This window comes from Monodelphis domestica, chromosome 8 (assembly GCF_027887165.1).
Source record: "Monodelphis domestica isolate mMonDom1 chromosome 8, mMonDom1.pri, whole genome shotgun sequence".
In the NCBI taxonomy this organism is placed as follows: domain Eukaryota; kingdom Metazoa; phylum Chordata; class Mammalia; order Didelphimorphia; family Didelphidae; genus Monodelphis; species Monodelphis domestica.
Genome location: NC_077234.1, coordinates 1,443,657 through 1,462,467, shown reverse-complemented (window position 1 = coordinate 1,462,467; position 18,811 = coordinate 1,443,657). Strand labels below are relative to the sequence as shown.

Sequence of the window (18,811 nt, the reverse complement as noted above, 5' to 3'; positions counted from 1 at the left end):
CTGGAGGTCTTTCCAGTTCACATGGAGTCCCTCCAGTTCATCATTCCTTTGGTGCTGCTAACATTTTGAGGATGTTAGTGGTCCAGCCATTTGTCGTCCTGGCAAGCATTTCCCTCCTTTTCCCTTCATGTTTTGTGATCGCTCTTTTTTCTTGCTTCTTATGATCATTCCTGAGAACAGGTAGCAATTTGGATCTTTCCTTGTTTTTGTTTTCAGAGCTCTGTATTACCTACCCAAGAATACTGATGTTAAAAAGGCCCTTCTGTTCAGGGAATGGCTTGGGAAGATTGCCAGCTTTCTCCCTTGGTCCTTCATTGGTTTGGGGCCTAGATTTTTGGCTATCTAAAGTGTCTATTCAGAATGGGGCACCCAATGGTTCAATCTGATGAACCACCAATCCAGTGCATAGTAGAGTCTAGATAATACCTTTCTTCATGCTCTGATAACCTGCTATTTTTCAAGAGATTGAGGACATCCTTAAAAAAGGTTCTAGGAGATTGTAGGAGGTGATGCAATTGATGTAGCAGTACCTGCTTCCACTATGTGCAAAGAGGACAGCAAGGGGCTGAAGAGGGTTGAGTGTTGGGTCTGGTGGTAGGAAGACTCAGTTTCCTGAGTTCAAATCTGGCTTCAGACACTGTATGACCCTGGGAGAGTCACTTAACCCTGTTTGCCTCCGTTTCTTCATCCATTTTTTGGAGGACTAATGACACAACCAGTAGTAACTTTGGACTGATTTGGAGTGAGGCAGAGGTTCACAAAGTTCTCAGCCTCACTCTCTTTTCCATAGTCATCCAAGTTCAGTGGCAAGACAAAAGTCTAGATGACTGTCTATTGTGTGAAATGCAGTGGATGACCTTGGTTTCTTCAGTGCCCAACATTGCTCTAAGTACTCCACAGTGCCTGATTGATCTAATTCATACTTTCAGCCTAGTGACCATTAGAAAGTATAAGGGGGAAAAGGGGTAAATTTTATAAAAAGGTTGGACTGTATTATTTAAGAATAGGATCACCAGGAATTTATATTAATTCCAAAGAGATTTATTTATTTACAAAACCTAGAAAGGATGAAGTAGGAAATCAGAGAGAGGAAAGGGTAAGATATCTAGCCTGAGCACTAAGTAATTTACTCCCGAGCCCTGGATCAACGCAGGTAGGGAGAGTTAGTCCTTAGCCGGAGAGGCCTTGGCAAAACTGAGGACCTGGGGATGTCTCTCTCAAAAGGTAGGTCTCTCCTTAGGCTAGTCTCTTCAGAAAATCCAGGAAAGGAGTCAGCTTTTTCACTCACCACATGTCAGTCCAAATGGAGAGATTTAAGGACAGTTTTACCAAGGACAGGGTCTCAGATCGAGTCAGTAGATTCTTCTTCAGTCTCCAACTTGAACTCAGAACTCCAGAAGAAGCCAAAGTCCAAGTTGAACTCCCTGAAGATCATTCTCCCATGAATTTCAGATGATTCTCCTCCACAGGAAGTTGTAGCTCCCTTTTAAAGACACTTTCTTTTGTGTCACTTCCTATGCCTTCCTCCATTTTTAAGTCTATCAATCACAATTGAAGCTTTGCTTTAGGATTGACCAGGGGCAGCCAGTTTGATTCTGATTCATCACCCACTATTGCACACGTGGGTCACAGACCTCCCCACTAAATGATTTAGTGGGATGTTTATACTTTTGGTGATTAGATCTAAAAATGGGCAGGGGAGTTCATTTAATCTTCACAATCCCCCATGATGATCATTGGGATCATAGTCTCCCCATTAATCATTTGATCATTTGACATAATCATCTTGTATCCCAAAAAATTTCTAACTACAGGTGTATATAATATTGCACCTTCTAAGAGGAAACTACAATAGTTAGAGATAAGAGGGAAACAGGAGAGAAAAAGCAAAACCAATGTTTTTGCTAGACATGTTGGCAAAAGCCAATTAGGGGGTGTCCTCTTTGGCATAAGAGTATACAATCAAAGTAAATTTTCAATCCTCTTTACACCCAAAGTTCATGCTGGATCTTCTTGATGCAGTGTAGGTTTCTGCAGGCATCTTTCTCCAAATAGTTCATTTTCTGGATTCAAGGAGTTAGCAAGCTTCTTTTCTGAAATTTTCTCAAACAAAATTTTAAATCTTGAATTTTTATGAAAATACTATACCCTGAGTATTTTGTGGATGAGCTCCACTTAAGTTATACTATTGTGGGGTTACTTGGTTTGAGTTCTCATTTTTCCAATTTGTATTCCTAGGATTATCATTCCTATAATTGTGACTCCTATAATCATTATTATAGTTATTATTTCTGTAGTTGTTCTTCAACTACATATTATTTTTGATTGCCTTGAATAAATTTCTACTGTTTATCATTTTGTAGTCTTTCTCACAGAAGTGGCAGGTACTGGATTGATAGTTAGAGTCTTGGAGAGGGGCAAGTGCCATTGGTTGAGTATCATGCCCTTTTTCCTATTTATCAATCTTATCTCTTAAATATTTCAATTCTTTCTTATCTATGAAATCATTTGTCTCTTCCTCTTTTTCTTTGTTGCCTTTTGAAACAAACAGCAGTTTTTCTGTTTGTCAAGATTCATCTCAGGCGACCATGCGCAATGCATTTTAAAATAATTTCTGATCACTTTGCAAGAGTTATTAACAAGGTGGCTTCTAATTTGTCTAATATCCTTTTCTTTAGAAAGGTCAATTGTTCTCATCTGTCTCTTCCACCAAGGGTAATCTTCACATGCTTGGTTGGGATTGATACGTCCCCCAACTCACTGAAAGGGTTGAGGCTCTTGGCTACCCTTAACGTGTTTAGCCCATCTGCTGCTAGTTTTACTGGCATGTGACCACTGTGCATGCTACAACTTCTTGGAGCTACAGATGAGAGTTAGGGAAAGGTGAATACCAAACAAGGATAAGCAGGCCTGAATAGGGCTCTGTAAGTTCTCACATCAGAGGTGCTAGTCTTCTGGGAACAGCCATACATCTCTCATCATCTGTAAAATGAGCTGGAGAAGGGAATGGCAAACCACTCCAGAATCTTTGGCAAGAAAACCCCAAATGAGATCATGAAGGTTCAGACATGACTGAAATGACTGAGTAATAATTATTTGGGCAGTGAGGTGCCAAGTGGTTAGAGTGCCAAGCCCAGTCGTGAAGTGCCAGTAGAGTGCCAGTTGTGAAGATTTCTCTTCCTGGGTTTAAATCTGTCCTCAGACACTTTCTACCTGCTTGACAGTTCTTCATCTGTCAGATGAGGTGGAGAAGGAAATAGCATATCACTCTCCTATCAGACACAATTGAAACAACTCAACAATGTGCAAATAATGATGTTAAGTGATGGGGATACAAAAGGAAAAGTAAGACAGTCCCTGTTCACAAGGAGCTCATAGTCTATGTTATGATTAAAATTATTTGGAGACCATATTGCAAAAACTTGGGGGAAGGGGGCAGAGGGGGAGAGAGAGAGGAAAATGTGTGTGGGGGAGAGACAGAGAGACGCAGAAAGAGAGAGAGAGAGAGGGAGGGAGAGAGAAGGAGAGAGACAGAGAGACAGACAGAGACAGGGAGAGAGAGACAGAGAGGGACAGAGAGAGAGACAGAGACAGAGAGACAGAGACAGGGAGAGGGAGGGGGAGAGAGAGACAGAAAGACAGAGAGAGAGAGAGGGACAGACAGAGAGACAGAGAGAGAGAGGGAGGAAGAGAGAGAGGGACAGAGACAGAGAGAGAGACAGGGAGAGAGAGAGAGGGAGGAAGAGAGAGAGGGACAGAGACAGAGAGACAGAGAGAGGGAGAGAGACAGACAGAGAGACAGAGAGGGACAGACAGAGAGACAGAGACAGGGAGAGAGAGAGACAGACAGACAGAGAGAGAGAGGGAGAGAGAAAGAGAGGGAGAGGGCGGGAGGGAGAGACACAGAGAGAGACAGACAGAGAGAGAGAGAGGGAGGGAGGGAGAGAGAGAAGGAGAGAGGGAGGGAGGGAGGGAGGGAGAGAGAGAGGGAGAGAGAGGGAGAGAGAGAAGCACAAGCCATGAATAGCCAGTCAGCTCTTTCAGCTGCCTCCTTCAGGAAAATGGGTCAACTTCCTGACCCTTCTGCCCTTCTTGATTCCCTTAATCCAGACAAGAGGACCTCAGGAGTAAACATAGCCATTTAGAATAGCCAAACAGTGCATGGAAACTTTTCTCCCATGGCTCTGCCTAGTTCTTGAAATTACTTCCCTACCCAAGAGATTTCTTGTTTACAGATAAGCAAATAACTTGTCTGTACCTTGCCTCAGCCTGGGGGAGAAGCCAGTCCTAGTTTCAGTGGAAGATCCAACCTTTTCGGCTTTGAAATCGGAAGGTTGTGGGGGAGGGGGGCCAAAGGGGGAACCAATATCAACTTCCCCAGGAAGAGAATATAAATGGTAAGTTTCAGCTGTAAGACAAAAGGGAAGGTGCCCAAATCCTTAGGGACAAGTGGCACAACACATAATGCCTCTTTAATTTCATTTCCACTGATAAAATGACACTGAGCCATTTGTCAAAGCCAAGAACTCTGGTGACAAGGACTTTCTTTCCATGGTTGTCAGCAACTGCTGGGCTCTATCTCCACCAAGGCTGGCTCTCAATGCTATTCCTGAGTTTCCTGGATTTGTGCGTGGGGTCAGAGTGGACCTCACTAACTCTACAACTTGCTTGAGCCTCTACTCTGCACTGGATATCCCAATGACGCTGACATACGTTACTATTTTCTATTCAAAGAGATCTGGGGCCTAATTGACTCAGTTTCCCTCTAGTGGTTCACATCACAAGCCTTTCCATCTAGTGGGCCTTCACTGGAGGCTTCCTCCAATTCCCCTCGGGCTATCTGCTGGCCTTCCCAATCCTTCCGCCTTAAGCAGCATATTTAAGTCCCTTTAGGAATTCCTTAAGGGTCACATGGTGCGGCCTCTTCGTCTCCATTTTCAATTCTTCCGCAGCCGCTTCCATTTCTCCAGAGACCAGGCCGGGGATCCTCCTCGACTTCGGGGCCCGAAGTTGTCCATCCTCGCCGGCCTCACTGGCTGGCCTGGGGTCTCTTCGTCCTTGTGCAGACCATCGAGCCCAGGTTGGGCCCCACTTCGGCTCCATTTTCCCCCAGGCATCTCCTCCGGTGGCAGAGTTAGGGCTAAATCCGCTTGGGTCCGGCCTCCCCAAGGGACTCCCTGCTCTTCTCCTCGGAGGTATTCCGCTTCCTGGGGACCTTCGAACTACGATTCCCAGGGGGCTTTGCTCTCCCGGAAGCGCGTTGTCATGGGAACGCGGAAGCGTACTCTGACGTCCACTCTTCGGCTCTCGGGGCGGGGACATCCTCCTGCTCTCCCAGAGGCCTCGGTGTGTTCGGGGATCAGCGCGGGGTCGGCGCGTGAGGGCATCCTTCGGGCTTTAGCTCCTAACGGCCGCAGGGATTCCTGACTCCCGGCGTGCCCCGTCCTCTTTCCCTAGGTGCCCCGAGAGGGTTGGGGTGGGGACCTAGGGGCCCTCCCTCCGGAACCCCTGAACTCCCTCCGAGGTTGCCATCTCCCCCTCCCTCCTCCTCATTTCCTCCTTTCTCCTCCTCCCCACCCTCTTCTACTCCGTCCTCTCGTCCCCATAATCCTCTCCTCTCCCTCTTCCCGCCTCCTCTCCTTCCCTCCGCTCCAGGCTGTTTCTTTTTCCTCTTTGAGGCCTTCCCGGCCCACCCCAGCCAGGCCGGGGGAGTCCCCTCCTGGGCACGGAATGGGCCAAAGCCCAGGCCTGCCCCCGTCGGGCCGCTTTGAGTGAACGGGCAGGAGCCGGGGCGGGCCAGAGGCCGGTGAGGCAGGCCATCCTTTGCCCCCCTCTTTCCTCCCCAGGTCTGCCCGCCCTGCCCTAAGGGCCAGGAATGGCCCCGAGAGCCAGGACCCCCCAGGTGAGTGGCAGCGGCCTCCCTCCTCTTGGCGGGCGGGCCGAGGGCTGTGCACTGCGAGCGTGCGGCTTGTCCTGGCCCTGCCTGCCTCCTTCGTGCCTTTGCCGCGGGCCGGCCCCGGTCTCGCCGCCAGGCGCGCCCCAGGAAGGCGCAGGTTTTAGGCTTGGCACGCCCCCCTGCTCAGGAAACCTGCGAGGCCTGGGTTGGGGCGCAGCCAGCGGGGAGGGGATGGCCCAGGCCTGCGGCTCGGCCTGCTGTCGCCCACCCCGGGAGACCCAAGGGGCCCCCCTGACCGGGCCACGTGGGGACCTCTATGAGGAGGGATCGGGGCCAGGTGAGGCGTGCTGAGTTCTTGACCCACGCATGAGGGAGCCGTGGGCGAGCCAAGGAGGACTCCTAAGTCACCAGGCCGGAGCCCCGCCCCCGCATCTGGGAGCATTAGGCCCGCGGGAGCTGAGAACCGGGCAAGAGAGGCCCTGGAAGGGGCTCAGGGGGCCCTCAGGGGGCTGTGGCCGTGCCACCCAGGTCACGAGGCAAAGGGCTCTTGGAGCGGCTGGCACTAGGCACCCGCCTCTGAAGGCCTGCCGAGCCCCAAGGATGGCGCGTTACAGTCGGGAAACCGAGGCCCACAGAAGTTGTAAGGAAGGAGCAGAGGCGGGGGTGCCCTGGGGCTTCCAGGAGCTCTCCTGGGGGCGGGTCCAAAGGCCCTGGCTGAGCACGCGCACTCGGTGTTCCAGGGCTCGCTGACGTTCAGGGATGTGGCCGTGGACTTCACCTGGGAGCAGTGGGGGCAGCTGCAGCCTTCTCAGAAGGAGCTCTACAGGGAGGTGATGCTGGAGAACTACGGCAACGTGGTGGGCCTGGGTGAGGACCGCTCCCCGGGAGGCCCCGCCCCGCTGCGTGCCCCGCCCAGCCCACGTGCCCCACAGTTCCCAGGCCCCGCCCGTCTCCAGCCCTCTCCCATTTCCAATGAGCAGGACTTGCCGTTTCCGAGCCGGAGGTGGTCCGTCAGCTGGAACGAGGGGAAGCGCTTTGGGTGTCGGCGGCGGAAGCCCCAGCCGGCTGCTGTGCAGGTGAGCGAGTGACCCTGGGGCAGGCCTTTGGGGCGCTGCTTGGACTTGGGCCGGTCCCCACGCCCATGTCCGGCACTCGGGGCAGGAGAAACTGGCAGCGCTGGCCAGGGAGCCGTCCTCGAGGCCGAGCCCGCGTGGGCTGCCTTTTCCCAGGACCCGCCTGGAGCCTCGTCCACTCCTTTGGCCTCTTGTCCCTTCAGCCCCCGCTCTACGGGCCTTGGCCAGAGCCCCCAGTGCACAGCGGCCTCCCGTCCTGTCCGGGCTGCCGCGCTCTTCATTCGGCGTCTCGCCTGGCCGTGGGGGGCTCGCAGTTCTCTGTCGGAGGAGGGTCTGTTGTTTTCGGCACGTTTTCGTTCACGTCTTGTCGCTTCCTCCTTGCCGTGCAAGACAAAGGACCGTGCTGGCCCTCCAGGCCACCTTTGAGAGGGGCTCTAAGCCTGGGGGGCCGAGCTGGCTTTAGGGGGAAGTGGGGGGGCTGCTAGAAGAGCCCCGAGTCTGCTCTGGGAGGGCTGGGAAGGCGGGGGACATGCTGGGGAGCTAGAGGAGTCCAGGGGGAGAAGATGGGGGCGGGAAGGGAGGGCTTGAGGGCTGGGAGCGGGGACCGCCTTCTGGTGTCCCGGCAGATCCCCCGTCAGCATACAGACACGTTTAAAGAGGGAGACGCCGTGGGCAAGGCCTCCCTCGAGGAGGAAGGTGGCTGTGCGCTTGGAGAACAAGCTCCAGGAGCTGCTCGTCCTGGGGGCACTTTATCCCCGTTACCCCCTCCCTCTTGGGCCCCCTCCTCTCAGAAGAGCAATGTTCCTGAAGGCGGGAACAAGCAAAAGAGGGGCCTTCTCGCAGCACTCGCTTACATCCAAAGGAAAGTGTTTGTTTCTTCCCCCTCTTCCCAGCCCCTCTTCCAAAGCCCCCCCAGAGGCAGAAATCCACACAGCCCGTCCAAGCCCTGGAGAAGTCAGCCTGTGTCTGATGTGAGGCACGTGTGGACCTTCCCCTGCTGCCAGCACAGGGTGCAGACAGGCTCTCGAAGTGCCTCTTGGGCTGCCTTAGGCTGCCACCGGCTGGTGTTTGTCTGTGTGGTCTAGGGCTTTCTTGGCTCTTCTGACAAGCAGGAACTCTTCTACGCTTCTCCGTGTTGAGCTTACCACTCCTTACAGGCCACAATAGTCCCTTCTTCACCTCCAGCTCTTGCAGCTGCCCTCCAATCCGTGAATCTTCTTTCCTTCCACTTCTTTGCTTTCTCAACAAGTTGCGACTTTAATATTCTGTTGGACTTGGTTCTTCTCAGCGACCTCCCGAGTCTAAGCTCAGGTGAGGAATCTTCGGAGCCAAGGCGGGCTTTAGGCACCTTGCTCTCTACAAAGGCTGTTCTATTTCGCAGCTCCACCAACAATGCACTGGTGCACCTGTCTTCCTGCACACCCTCCCCCGTGGACAATTCCCTTCTGCTATCATTTTTGCTGGCTTGTAGGTCTGAGGTAAGGCTGGGGGCTGTTTTAAGTTATTCGTGATTTGGAACATTTGTTCCTGTGGTTACTGTTTCTTTAGATCCTTTGGTCGTGCCGCTAGTCCTGCACATGTAAATCTGACTCTGCCTGTAGAGGAATAACTCATTCCGATTGTCTGTATGTCCTCCAGACCAAAGCCTCACCAGCAGAGCTTGATAAAAGGTGGCTTCTTACTTCTTATCCTACTGCACGAATTGCATTTCTGCAGGTTTTTGGTTTCCTTTAATCAAAATGATGCCGTTTAGTGCCCCGTGTAGCCAAACCCTTCCCTCCCACGAGAAGGTGGGGCCTCCGAGATCCCAGACTGCCTCGACTTCCCCTGTGTGGTGCCTGGCACGGGCAGGCACTACAGATGCCTCGTGTGTTCATTCCTTCGTTCACTCGCTCATCCAGCTATGAGAGACGTGTGGAAATTACTTGATTACTACGAACATATGCATTTCCATTTATGTTATGGGGAGCAACTAGGAGACTCAGTGGATGGAGAAACAAGCCAGAGACAGGAGGTCTGGGGTCCAGTCGGGCCTCGGCCACTTCCCAGCTGGGTGACCCTGGGCAAGTCCCTTGACCCCCATGGCCTAGCCCTGACCGCTCTTCTGCCTTGGAGCCAGTACCCAGTATTGACTCTAAGAAGGTAAGGATTTAACATAAATGAAGTACATTGGGGGAAAGAGTGCATTGTGCCAGACTGCTTTTTAGTTTTCCCAGCAGTTCTTTTCTTTTCTGCCTTGGTATTTGGAGATTTATCAGATGCTGCTTCGTTGAATTCCTTTGTTTCTGCTTCTCCCTTGTCTGGTCCGTTCCATTGATTGACCTCTTTGATGGGAGCTGAATAGTCTTGTGGTTTGTGAATTTTCTCGTCTTCATAGTTAAACGTTGCTCCTAGTCACTTGAAGAATTTTGTTTGTCCCCAGACTTGTTGAATTTGATCACTTTGGGTCTTAGAGTTGATAGCATAGAGGCTTTCCTAGAGTTTTGTTTTGTTTCTTTGTTGTTTTTTTAAATAAACTTTTTTTTTCTGTTTTCAGAAATTCTGGGCAATTTTCTGCTAATATTCACACATACACACATGTTGCATTATGGTATTTAGATGCTTTACTTTTATTCTTCTGGAAACCCCCCCAACATAATCTTTAACTTGCCTCACCCAGTCTTTGAAATCAGGTTGCTTGGTTTATATGGCATTATTGATGTTTACTTTTCTGCCTCCAGATTGTCCGTTACTTCTAAACATTTCCATTTTCAGTCACTTGTCCCTTTTGCTTCTTTAGAGACTTTCGCCTCTGTGCTTTGAGGTTTTTCTATTTTGCCAGTTATTTTTGTTGTACGGGCCACGATTTCTTCCTTTACAACGTACCCCCCTTTTTGACTATTTGAGAACAACTTGGTGTGGTTTATGGGCACGATGGAGATGGTAGAGATTATTAGAGGCCAACAGGCCGATTCTGAGGCTGTTTCACTCGTCTAACAGAGAATTGAGAAAGACTTAGAGTGGTTCTGTGAGTGGAGAGAAACAAATGAGTGTCAGAGATGTTATGGAGGAGAAGTGATGGAACCTGCCAGGCTTGCGATGCCCACCCATGTTCTGCCAAAGTCCTTGAAGAGCTTGGGCCATGTGCATAGTGGTAGGGCAGAGTGAACAGGCAGGCATCGGTGTAAAGGGAGAGGGGCAGTAGAAAGGGAAGGAAAACCTAGAGTCCGTAAGCCAAGAATTATAGGAGGAAGACATGTCATGTCTACACTGGCTCCTCCCTTCTGTCTGCTAGAACTCTTAACTCTCTTCAGGTCTCATCTTGAGTGGCATTTGTTACATAAGGCTTTTCCTGATTTCCCCAGTTACTAGGGTTCTCATTCCAAAAGTGATGTTGTATTAATTTTATATAAATTTGTTTTTGTGTATATGTGCATACATGCTATTCTTCCCCTCTTCATGGCATAAAATAACCCATGAAATAAATATAATGCCTTTGAAGGCAAGAACCTTTTTTTTGTCTTTGTGATCCTTGCACTAAGCATTGTCTGGCCATTCCAGCAATCTGCATCCCAAGAACAGAATCAGATAGTCAGTCTTTGGTTTGAATTTTGGTCTGGCTCCCTTGACCAAAGTGCCCTCGACTAGTCTGTCTTAAGGAAGTGTTTATTGAAACTTGAAAAACCCAATAAAATATTCTTCTAACAAGAAAGCTGGAAAAAAGAGAGAAAAACCTATGAAATAAATGAAAATAAGGACGGTCAGCAGCCTTAGATGTTCAGTAGACAGTGATCACAGGAGAGACTGTTGGTTGCCATGGGATACATCGGTTTTAGCTGAGAGATTTGGAGGAGTGAGGGAGAGATGTGTAAGTGGAGATGACTGATGTCTTTATGGGCAAGATCTTAAGGAGAATGTAAAGTGGTAATGTTTTGTTTTGTTTTTTTTACACAGCAGTAATATGGGGTCAGAAGAAGGGAGAGAATTTGAACCACAAAATTTTAAAAAATGAACACTAAGTTGTTTTTACATTTAATAGGGTAGAAAATAAAATATTATTTTTCAAAAGATAGCAATCTGGCCATATTTATAGACAGGGGGGCAGAGGCCAATGGATGAATAGATGAAGATAGTTTGAATATTAAAGACTAAAGAGTGGAAATTTGGCAACACTCGTTGGATAAGACTAAATTTTTGTTGTATTGTATTGGTTGTTTTCATGTAAATTGTTGTAGTCTTATTTATTGTTTTCTTGGTTTTATTTATTTCACTTTGTATCAGTTCAATGAAGTGTTTCCATGATCTCTGTAGTCATCATATCTGTCATTTCTTACAGCACAGTAATTTGCCATTTATTTATTTAGCTATTTCCTGGTTAATTGACATCTACTTTATATTCTTTGTTGTCATGAAAAGTGCTATACATATTTTATTGTTTCTGCAGGATCTTCCTCCTCCTCTCCTCTTCTTCCTCCTCCTTCTCATCCTTCCTCTTATTCCTCCTGCCAGTGTATGCTTAGCAAATAAATCAAAGTGTATAGTGTATGGGTCAAAGTGTATAGATATTCTAGTTGCTTTATTTGTACACTTTCAAATGGATTTCCAGTACTACCCCCTCCCTTTGGTAGGTGAGGAAACTTGGACATGAAGGAGTTAAGTGAGTTTTCTGGGTTCATACAGCTAGGGAGCACTCAACCCAGGGTATTTTTATCTCCTTCCTGAGTCTTCTTTCTATGTCACTGTCTCTTTTGTCATTTAGAACTTTCCTACCTCACAAGATTGTGATGAAGATCAATTTGAAAGGTTTTCATAAACTAGAAATTACTATAGCCATGCATAGTATTATTTCTTTTGCCCTTTTAACATTTGATAATATTTCTTTTTGGTGGAGACTAAAGACAGGCCTAAGTAAATAAAAGATAGGGTATAGGGATATTCACCTTCTTTATTTCTTTCAGATTGGGAGGCTAGGCCTGAAGTCAAGATGTCAGCTCCAAATCAGGGAATTTCTATGGAATCATCAACCCAGAAAAGCTCAGTAAGGAATGATTTCTGTATCTCCCACTTGAGAAAAGCCTGGGAGCATGACGCTATGTTAGAGATGCATAAGAATAATGAAGAGACATATTCTGGAAATGGCCAAATTACCAAAAGAAAAACCCAGAATAAGCTGAGAGGCCGTGAATGTAGTAAGTATGTTAGACATCTCCGTGTGGGGCCAGTCCTTTTTTCACCACAGAAAGGGTCTGTGGGAGAGAGTCCATGTACGTATAATGGACAGAAAAAGAACTTCACTCCATGTCCAGACTTGAATAAATGTAATAGAATTTATTCAAAGAAAATACTTCTGAAATGTAATGAGAATGAGAAATCTTTGAACTCCAAATTAGAATTTATTGGATATGATGGGCTGTGTCCTGGAGAGAAGCTGTGTACATGCAGAGAGAATGGGAAAGAGTTCATCTTCAAACCTGGACCACCCATTGGTTCCTGTCCAATAATAGATACCAGAAAGAAACCTTGTAAATTCAGTGAGCATGAGAATGCTTTTTCCCAGAATCCACAGCTTATCGCGTATCAAGTTGAACACAGTGAACGTGCAGAGTCTCCCAACGATAGTTCATCTGTTCCTGCCTATGAGAGCATTCCCACTGAGGGGAAAGCATGCCAGTGTAATGAGTGTGGGAAGATCTTCCATCAAAATCTACAGCTTATTCGACACAAAACAGTTCATACTAGAGAGAAACCTTATAAATGTCACAACTGTGGAAGGGCCTTCTGCCGGATCACAGAACTAAATTACCACCAGAGAGTCCATACCAGAGAGAAACCTTATGAGTATAATGAATTTGAAAAGGCCATTGACCTCCAATCACAATTTTCACAACATCAAAGATTGAATACAGGAGAGAAACCGTATGAATGTGGCATATGTGGCAAGACCTTTCTTGTGTTTGGAAAGCTTACCCGACATCAGAAAATTCATTCTGGAGAGAAACCTTTTAAATGTAGTGAATGTGGGAAGGCCTTCCGCCTGAGGGCAGAAGTTACTCGGCATCAGATAATTCATACTGGTGAGAAACCTTATGAATGTAATGTATGTGGGAAGGCCTTTCGCCAGAGTGTGCACCTCATTGGGCATCAGATGATCCACACTGGAGAGAAACCGTATGAATGTAATGTATGTGGGAAGGCCTTTCGCCAGAGCGTGCACCTTATTGGACACCAGATGATCCATACTGGAGAGAAACCTTATGAATGCCATGAATGTGGGAAGGGCTTCCGCCTGAGTGTACACCTTATTGGACACCAGATGATACATACTGGAGAGAAACCTTATGAATGTAACGTGTGTGGGAAGGCTTTTCGCCAGAGCGTACACCTCATTGGGCATCAGATGATCCATACTGGAGAAAAACCTTATGAATGCCATGAATGTGGAAAAACCTTCCGCCTGAGGGCAGAAGTCACTCGCCATCAGACAATTCATACTGGAGTGAAACCTTATGAATGTAATGAATGTGGAAAGGCCTTTCGACTCAGAGCAGAGCTTACTCGCCATCAGGCAATTCACACTGGAGAAAAACCTTATGAATGTAATGAATGTGGGAAAACCTTCCTCCTGAGCTCCCAATTTATTCAGCATCAGAGAATTCACACTGGGGAGAAACCTTATGAATGTAATGATTGTGGGAAGGCCTTCCGTCTGAGTGCCCAGCTTGCCCGGCATCAGAGAATTCATACAGGAGAAAAACCATATAAATGTAATGAATGTGGGAAAGCCTTCCATGTGAGTGGAAAGCTGACCCAACATCAGAGAATTCATACAGGAGAGAAACCTTATGAATGTCAAGAATGTGGAAAAGTCTTCCGCCTCAGTGCACATCTTATTCGACATCAGACGATTCATACTGGAGAGAAACCTTATGAATGTAAAGACTGTGGGAAGGCCTTCTACCATGGCACAGAGCTTACTCTGCATCAAAGAATCCATACTGGGGAAAAACCATTTAAATGTGATGAATGTGGGAAGGCCTTTCGACAAAGTGTACACCTTGCTGGACACCAGATGATTCATACTGGTGAGAAGCCTTATGAGTGTAATGAATGTGGGAAGGCCTTCCGCCTGAGGGCAGAAGTTACCAGACATCAGACAGTTCATACAGGAGAGAAGCCTTATAGATGCAGTGAGTGTGGGAAGTACTTCCGTTTGAGGGCAGGACTTACTCGACACCAGATGATTCATACTGGAGAGAGACCTTATAAATGTAGTGAATGTGGGAAGTCCTTCCGCCTGAGCTCCCAGTTGACTCAACATCAAAAGATTCATAGTGGAGGTGAACCTTATTAAGGCAATAAATGTAAACAGTCCTTCAAGGCAGAGATTATACCTTAGATAACTCCAGAGGATGCATTACAGAGTTATTAGATATGCTGTCAGAAAAATCACACAGGAAAGATAAACATTATTAATATAATAAATGTACAGAGTTCTTCAGGGAACCCAACTTCTATCATAATGGATAGAAATGTTATATTTGTGAGAAGATGTTCTGCTCTAGCCTAGAACCAAATTAGCCAGAGAGAAATTGTACTGGAGAATATGCCATAAGGAATACAGGAAGGTACTCAACTATAGAGCATTCTGTTTCCTATCAGAATTCTGGAGAGAAACCTCAGAAATGTAATGATACTGGAAAGGATCTTGGTGAGAAAAGAAACCTTAAATTTGAGAGAATCCCTCCTAAAAAGAAATGGCAAAGTAAGATACTCAACCCCTCAGTAAAATGTCATACTTTACTTTATTGTATTTGTGTGTTTAAAATAAGCTAGTGTTTTAGAAACTGTTTTGTTTTGTTTTGTCTTTGCAGCCTTGTGAGCAATACCATATATATTTTTTTACTGGCTTGTTAAAATAGCCATAAACTTTCCTAAAATTCCCGGATTGCATTTGCATCAGCTCACAGTTCACATAGTCTTACCATTTGTAATGCTTTGTTTGCTAATTTTTGTCCTCTTCCCAACTGATGTGATTTTTCATTCATCTCTGAGGGAACCCTCCTCTGTAACGGAGTATAGTTTGTTGAGAATAAAATTCTGAGAGACAGATCTGGGTGTGAAAAGTCAATTTATTAATGAGACCGGTCAGATAATCAATAAATTGATGGTCAACGATCCCTTTGTAAAGAAAGATGCCAAGAGAGTGTCATGCGCTAGTATAAATCTAGATGTGTCTTCCTGAAAGGAAATTATTAGAAACTCTTCTCACAAGAGAAAAGCAACAGTAAAAGAGGAGGTGGACTGAGAGCCCTTAACTCCTCTTGATTATTTTGTTATTAGGGACAGGAGGAGTCATCTGAGGAGTGAGACCTTGTCATGAAATTCAGCAGCCCTCAGTAAACATTATTAATAGATAATTAGATAATCAGTAGTTTGGGCAAGAAAATCTTCCTGGATCAGGATCCCTGTAGCCCACTTTCTCCTTCATGAGCCAGGTCACCACACACACTTTAATGAAGGAAAGAAGGACACCTGTTTGCTATGCTAACCAGAGTTAGTTCACAGAAAAGGTCCAGACCAGGTCTTGGGACGAGGAGCAGTGTGATGATATTCCTCATGGGAAAGGTCTCTTGAGCTATGCTAAAGAGGTGGGAGAGAGATTTAAACAGAAAAGGGATTATTACAGGTTAATTAGATTAATAAATTAAAAATCATGATGCAGCGGTAAGATTAATTCTTTTCATTACCCTCTTTGATTTGCTGAGAGACAGTTAACCAAATGAATCACTAATTGGTTTGATAGTGTGACAGTTCTAAATCTGAGGATTGACTCATTGGGGTATGAGACCTGAGAGTAATAAACCCTTCATCAATGGTTTTTAACTATTTGACTTCAGTGTTTTACCTTGCTGGGAATAATGTGAGGAGACAAGGGAGAGAGGCTGACCAATGCCTCACTAGGAGCTGCGTTACAAAGAATAACTGCCCAGGGAAGGAGTGAGAGGGAAGGGTATATGTTTGCTCTTTTCTCAGTAACCCATTCCTATTGTCAGCTTCATCAGTCCATCATGTCTTAGAGCTCAGAAGTTTCAGGCAGCTGTCTGGTTTCTGAGAACATTTACTGCAGTTGTCTAGGCTTTTGGATAGACTGGTTCTTCGAACACATGCTCCCATGGTTCTGCTTCATATCGCTTTAGGGACCCTCTTTCTGTTAAAATCTATTGCAAGACTGTTCTTGCTAAGTCATTTTGATTTTGCTTTGCTAATAACTAGGTCCCCTAGCTTCTAGTTCTCACCGTATTCACAATAGAGTTCCATGAAGAACATCAAATTAGGAACTGCTCCACTCGTGAGTCTGGGTTTCCCTTACTCCTCTCCTCTGCACACCAGCTGCTTGATTTAGACAGTGCCAACAACAGGCTGAAGGGACAACTTTTTAAAAGTTTTATTTATTTTTTAATTTAATTTTTATTGTCATGCAAAACCCTTCCATATTGGTTTATTGTTGTAAGATCAAACTCATACACAACCAAACCCCCCAAATAAAACCCTACCTACACTGGTGTGAGAGGCAACTTCCACAGTTCTTTCTCTGGAGGTGGGAAGCATTCCCTGTCATAAGTCTTTCCGTATTGTCCCAGCTCATTGCATTGCTGAGAGTAGCTAAGCTTCCACAGAGAATCAGCATCCAATACCGCTGTTACTGTGGACAATGTGCTCCCGGGTCTGCTTATTTCCCTCTGCATCAGTTGTGTAGGCCTTTCCAGCTTTTTCTGAAATAATCTTGCTTATCGTTTTGTATAGCACAGTAGTATTCTATCACCTTTGTGTACCACAGTTTCTTTAGCATTCCCCAATTGATGGAAATCCCCTCGATTCCCAATTTTTTTTGCCACTAAAAAAAGAACTGCTATAAATATTTTAGCACTGCCCCCCCCCCTTATCACTTTGGGATACAGACCCAGTAATGATAGTGTCAGATCAAGGAGTAGACACAGTTTTATAACCTTTTGGGCATAGTTGTCCTCCAGCATGACTGGATCAGTTCCCAACAGTGCATGCGTCCCAGTTTTGCCACATCCCCTCCAACATTTACCCCCTTCTTGAAAGGAGAATCTAAAAGAATCTGAGTATCTGTTCTGTAGGATGGGCCCTTCTGGCCTGTAGCTATTTCCTTCTTCACCTCAACTTCAAGTCCCCAAAAGGGGACAGACTGTTATAGTAATGTAAGTGAGCTAATTGTTATGTTGATATATTCAAGAAATTCAAATAACTGAGAAATCAGAAAATTCTGAATCCACTTTTTACAACTTGTTTCTGTAACATGCTCAAAGGAACATTTACATTTAATGTACAGGATCATCTGATCCTATTTCTTCAATAAATACTTTTTTACTTTAGCTATCCATTCCGATTATTGACTCTCGTTGTTCACTCTTGGCTGCTCAGTCTTCTCTTTGGAGGATGCAGGGCTGCTAAGGAGGTAATGACATTCTTTGTAAGTAGAGCCTTCTGTGCCCCGGTTTAATGGTCACACAGACGAATTTACTCCGCAGTGATTATTTTGCTCCAATTACAACAGAAGACTTGGAATGGCACGTGTAAATAGACGAGGTAAACAAGTCCAAGTGTGTCACGTGAGTTGTCTGTAGCCGAGCGCTGCTCACACATTCTCTTCAGATCTCTTTCGCTACAGAGCATGCCCTGTATGCCACTGAATACACCATGTGAGACTGTAGACCCAAGTACAATCGGATTTCCTTTCAGGCTAACACAGTCCACAACTCTAGCAAAAGTGATTGTGCTGAAATTATTATTTTTTTCAAACTCAAAACAGAAAATGCTTCTGATTTAACCTCACCAAATAATAGGATCATATCCTGGTGCTCCAAATCCCTACATCATGGAATGATTATCGCCATCATTCTGAGATAGTGCAAGGACCTTATAGAGGACTACAGAACCCCCAGCAGGCAGGCGAGCCCAGATACTCATTCACTCAGTTGTTAGGGATATGGAAAGGAGTCTAATCTCATGTTGAGTAGCTGAGAGTTTACACACAGCTGCGACTTATTATAGTATCTTAGATGTATTCCTTAGCCTTAGTCTATGAGATAAAGATTGATCTTTATCAAATATTTATTTTATTTTATGTCCATCTGCCATGATTATAGAAATTTGGGTATAAAAGGAAAAAAGGGGTATATAGCTATAGAGAGGGAAAAATGGCCCCCAACATGACGTTGGGTCCAAGCAAGAGTCCTAAATAGGTGCATTGACAAAATGTCACCACCTCGCTTAGAAGCAGCCGTGTGGGAAAATCGTCCCTTCAAAAGGAAATGTCATACTGGGGAAATTGAATTGGGAGAGTCCTGCCTCAGCCCATGCCCCAAACCCCATCTCCCGGCAGTGCAGAGATGTCGGCTCCATTGGGCCGCTGGCATTATGGATCACTGACTTAATAGCATTCTCCACAATCGTACTTAGAAACAGACTGATTGATGTTGTTTGGTGGGGGAAATAGTATGACTGGTTAAAAGCCTGAGCCCTGAGGGGGTGGAGACGACGGATTGTTGAAAATCCTCAGTGTGGGCTGGTAACAATTTCTTTCCATCTGATAAAGTTGATAGATATTGTCCATCTGGATCTTGCAGGAATAACGAATGGCAGATAAAAAAGATAATTTCTTTCTAGGAATGGAATGCTGGCTGATAGAGAAAACAGCAGACGTTCTGGAATTGAACCAGGAGAGTTAATGATATAGAAGATCAGTTTCCTAAACGTGAAGTGATTTTTCAGGTGGTTCTGAGCTAACTTTTAAATTTAGCTCAGAATTTTTCTTCAATTAAAGGTGATCAACTTT

At 45.9% G+C, this 18,811-nt stretch overlaps 1 protein-coding gene across 29 annotated transcripts in view; it reads left to right on the top strand.

Annotated features, from left to right (window-relative positions):
* Positions 1–18,811, top strand: part of LOC100023060 (zinc finger protein 345) — a 20,962-nt gene extending 2,151 nt beyond the window's left edge. The window contains exons 1-6 of one of the 29 annotated variants that reach the window (XM_056807633.1): positions 3,977–5,346; positions 5,847–5,902; positions 6,637–6,763; positions 6,877–6,972; positions 7,173–8,447; positions 8,686–9,111. In XM_056807633.1, the coding sequence (XP_056663611.1) occupies positions 5,876–5,902; positions 6,637–6,763; positions 6,877–6,972; positions 7,173–7,432 (510 nt within the window). In that variant the 5' untranslated portion in view covers positions 3,977–5,346; positions 5,847–5,875 and the 3' untranslated portion in view covers positions 7,433–8,447; positions 8,686–9,111. Of the gene's footprint in view, positions 1–3,958; positions 5,903–6,636; positions 6,973–7,172; positions 8,448–8,685; positions 9,112–11,906; positions 15,058–18,642 lie in introns of those variants that run through there. The other 28 variants (XM_056807628.1, XM_056807627.1, XM_056807629.1 and 25 more) reach the window with 28 other exon arrangements.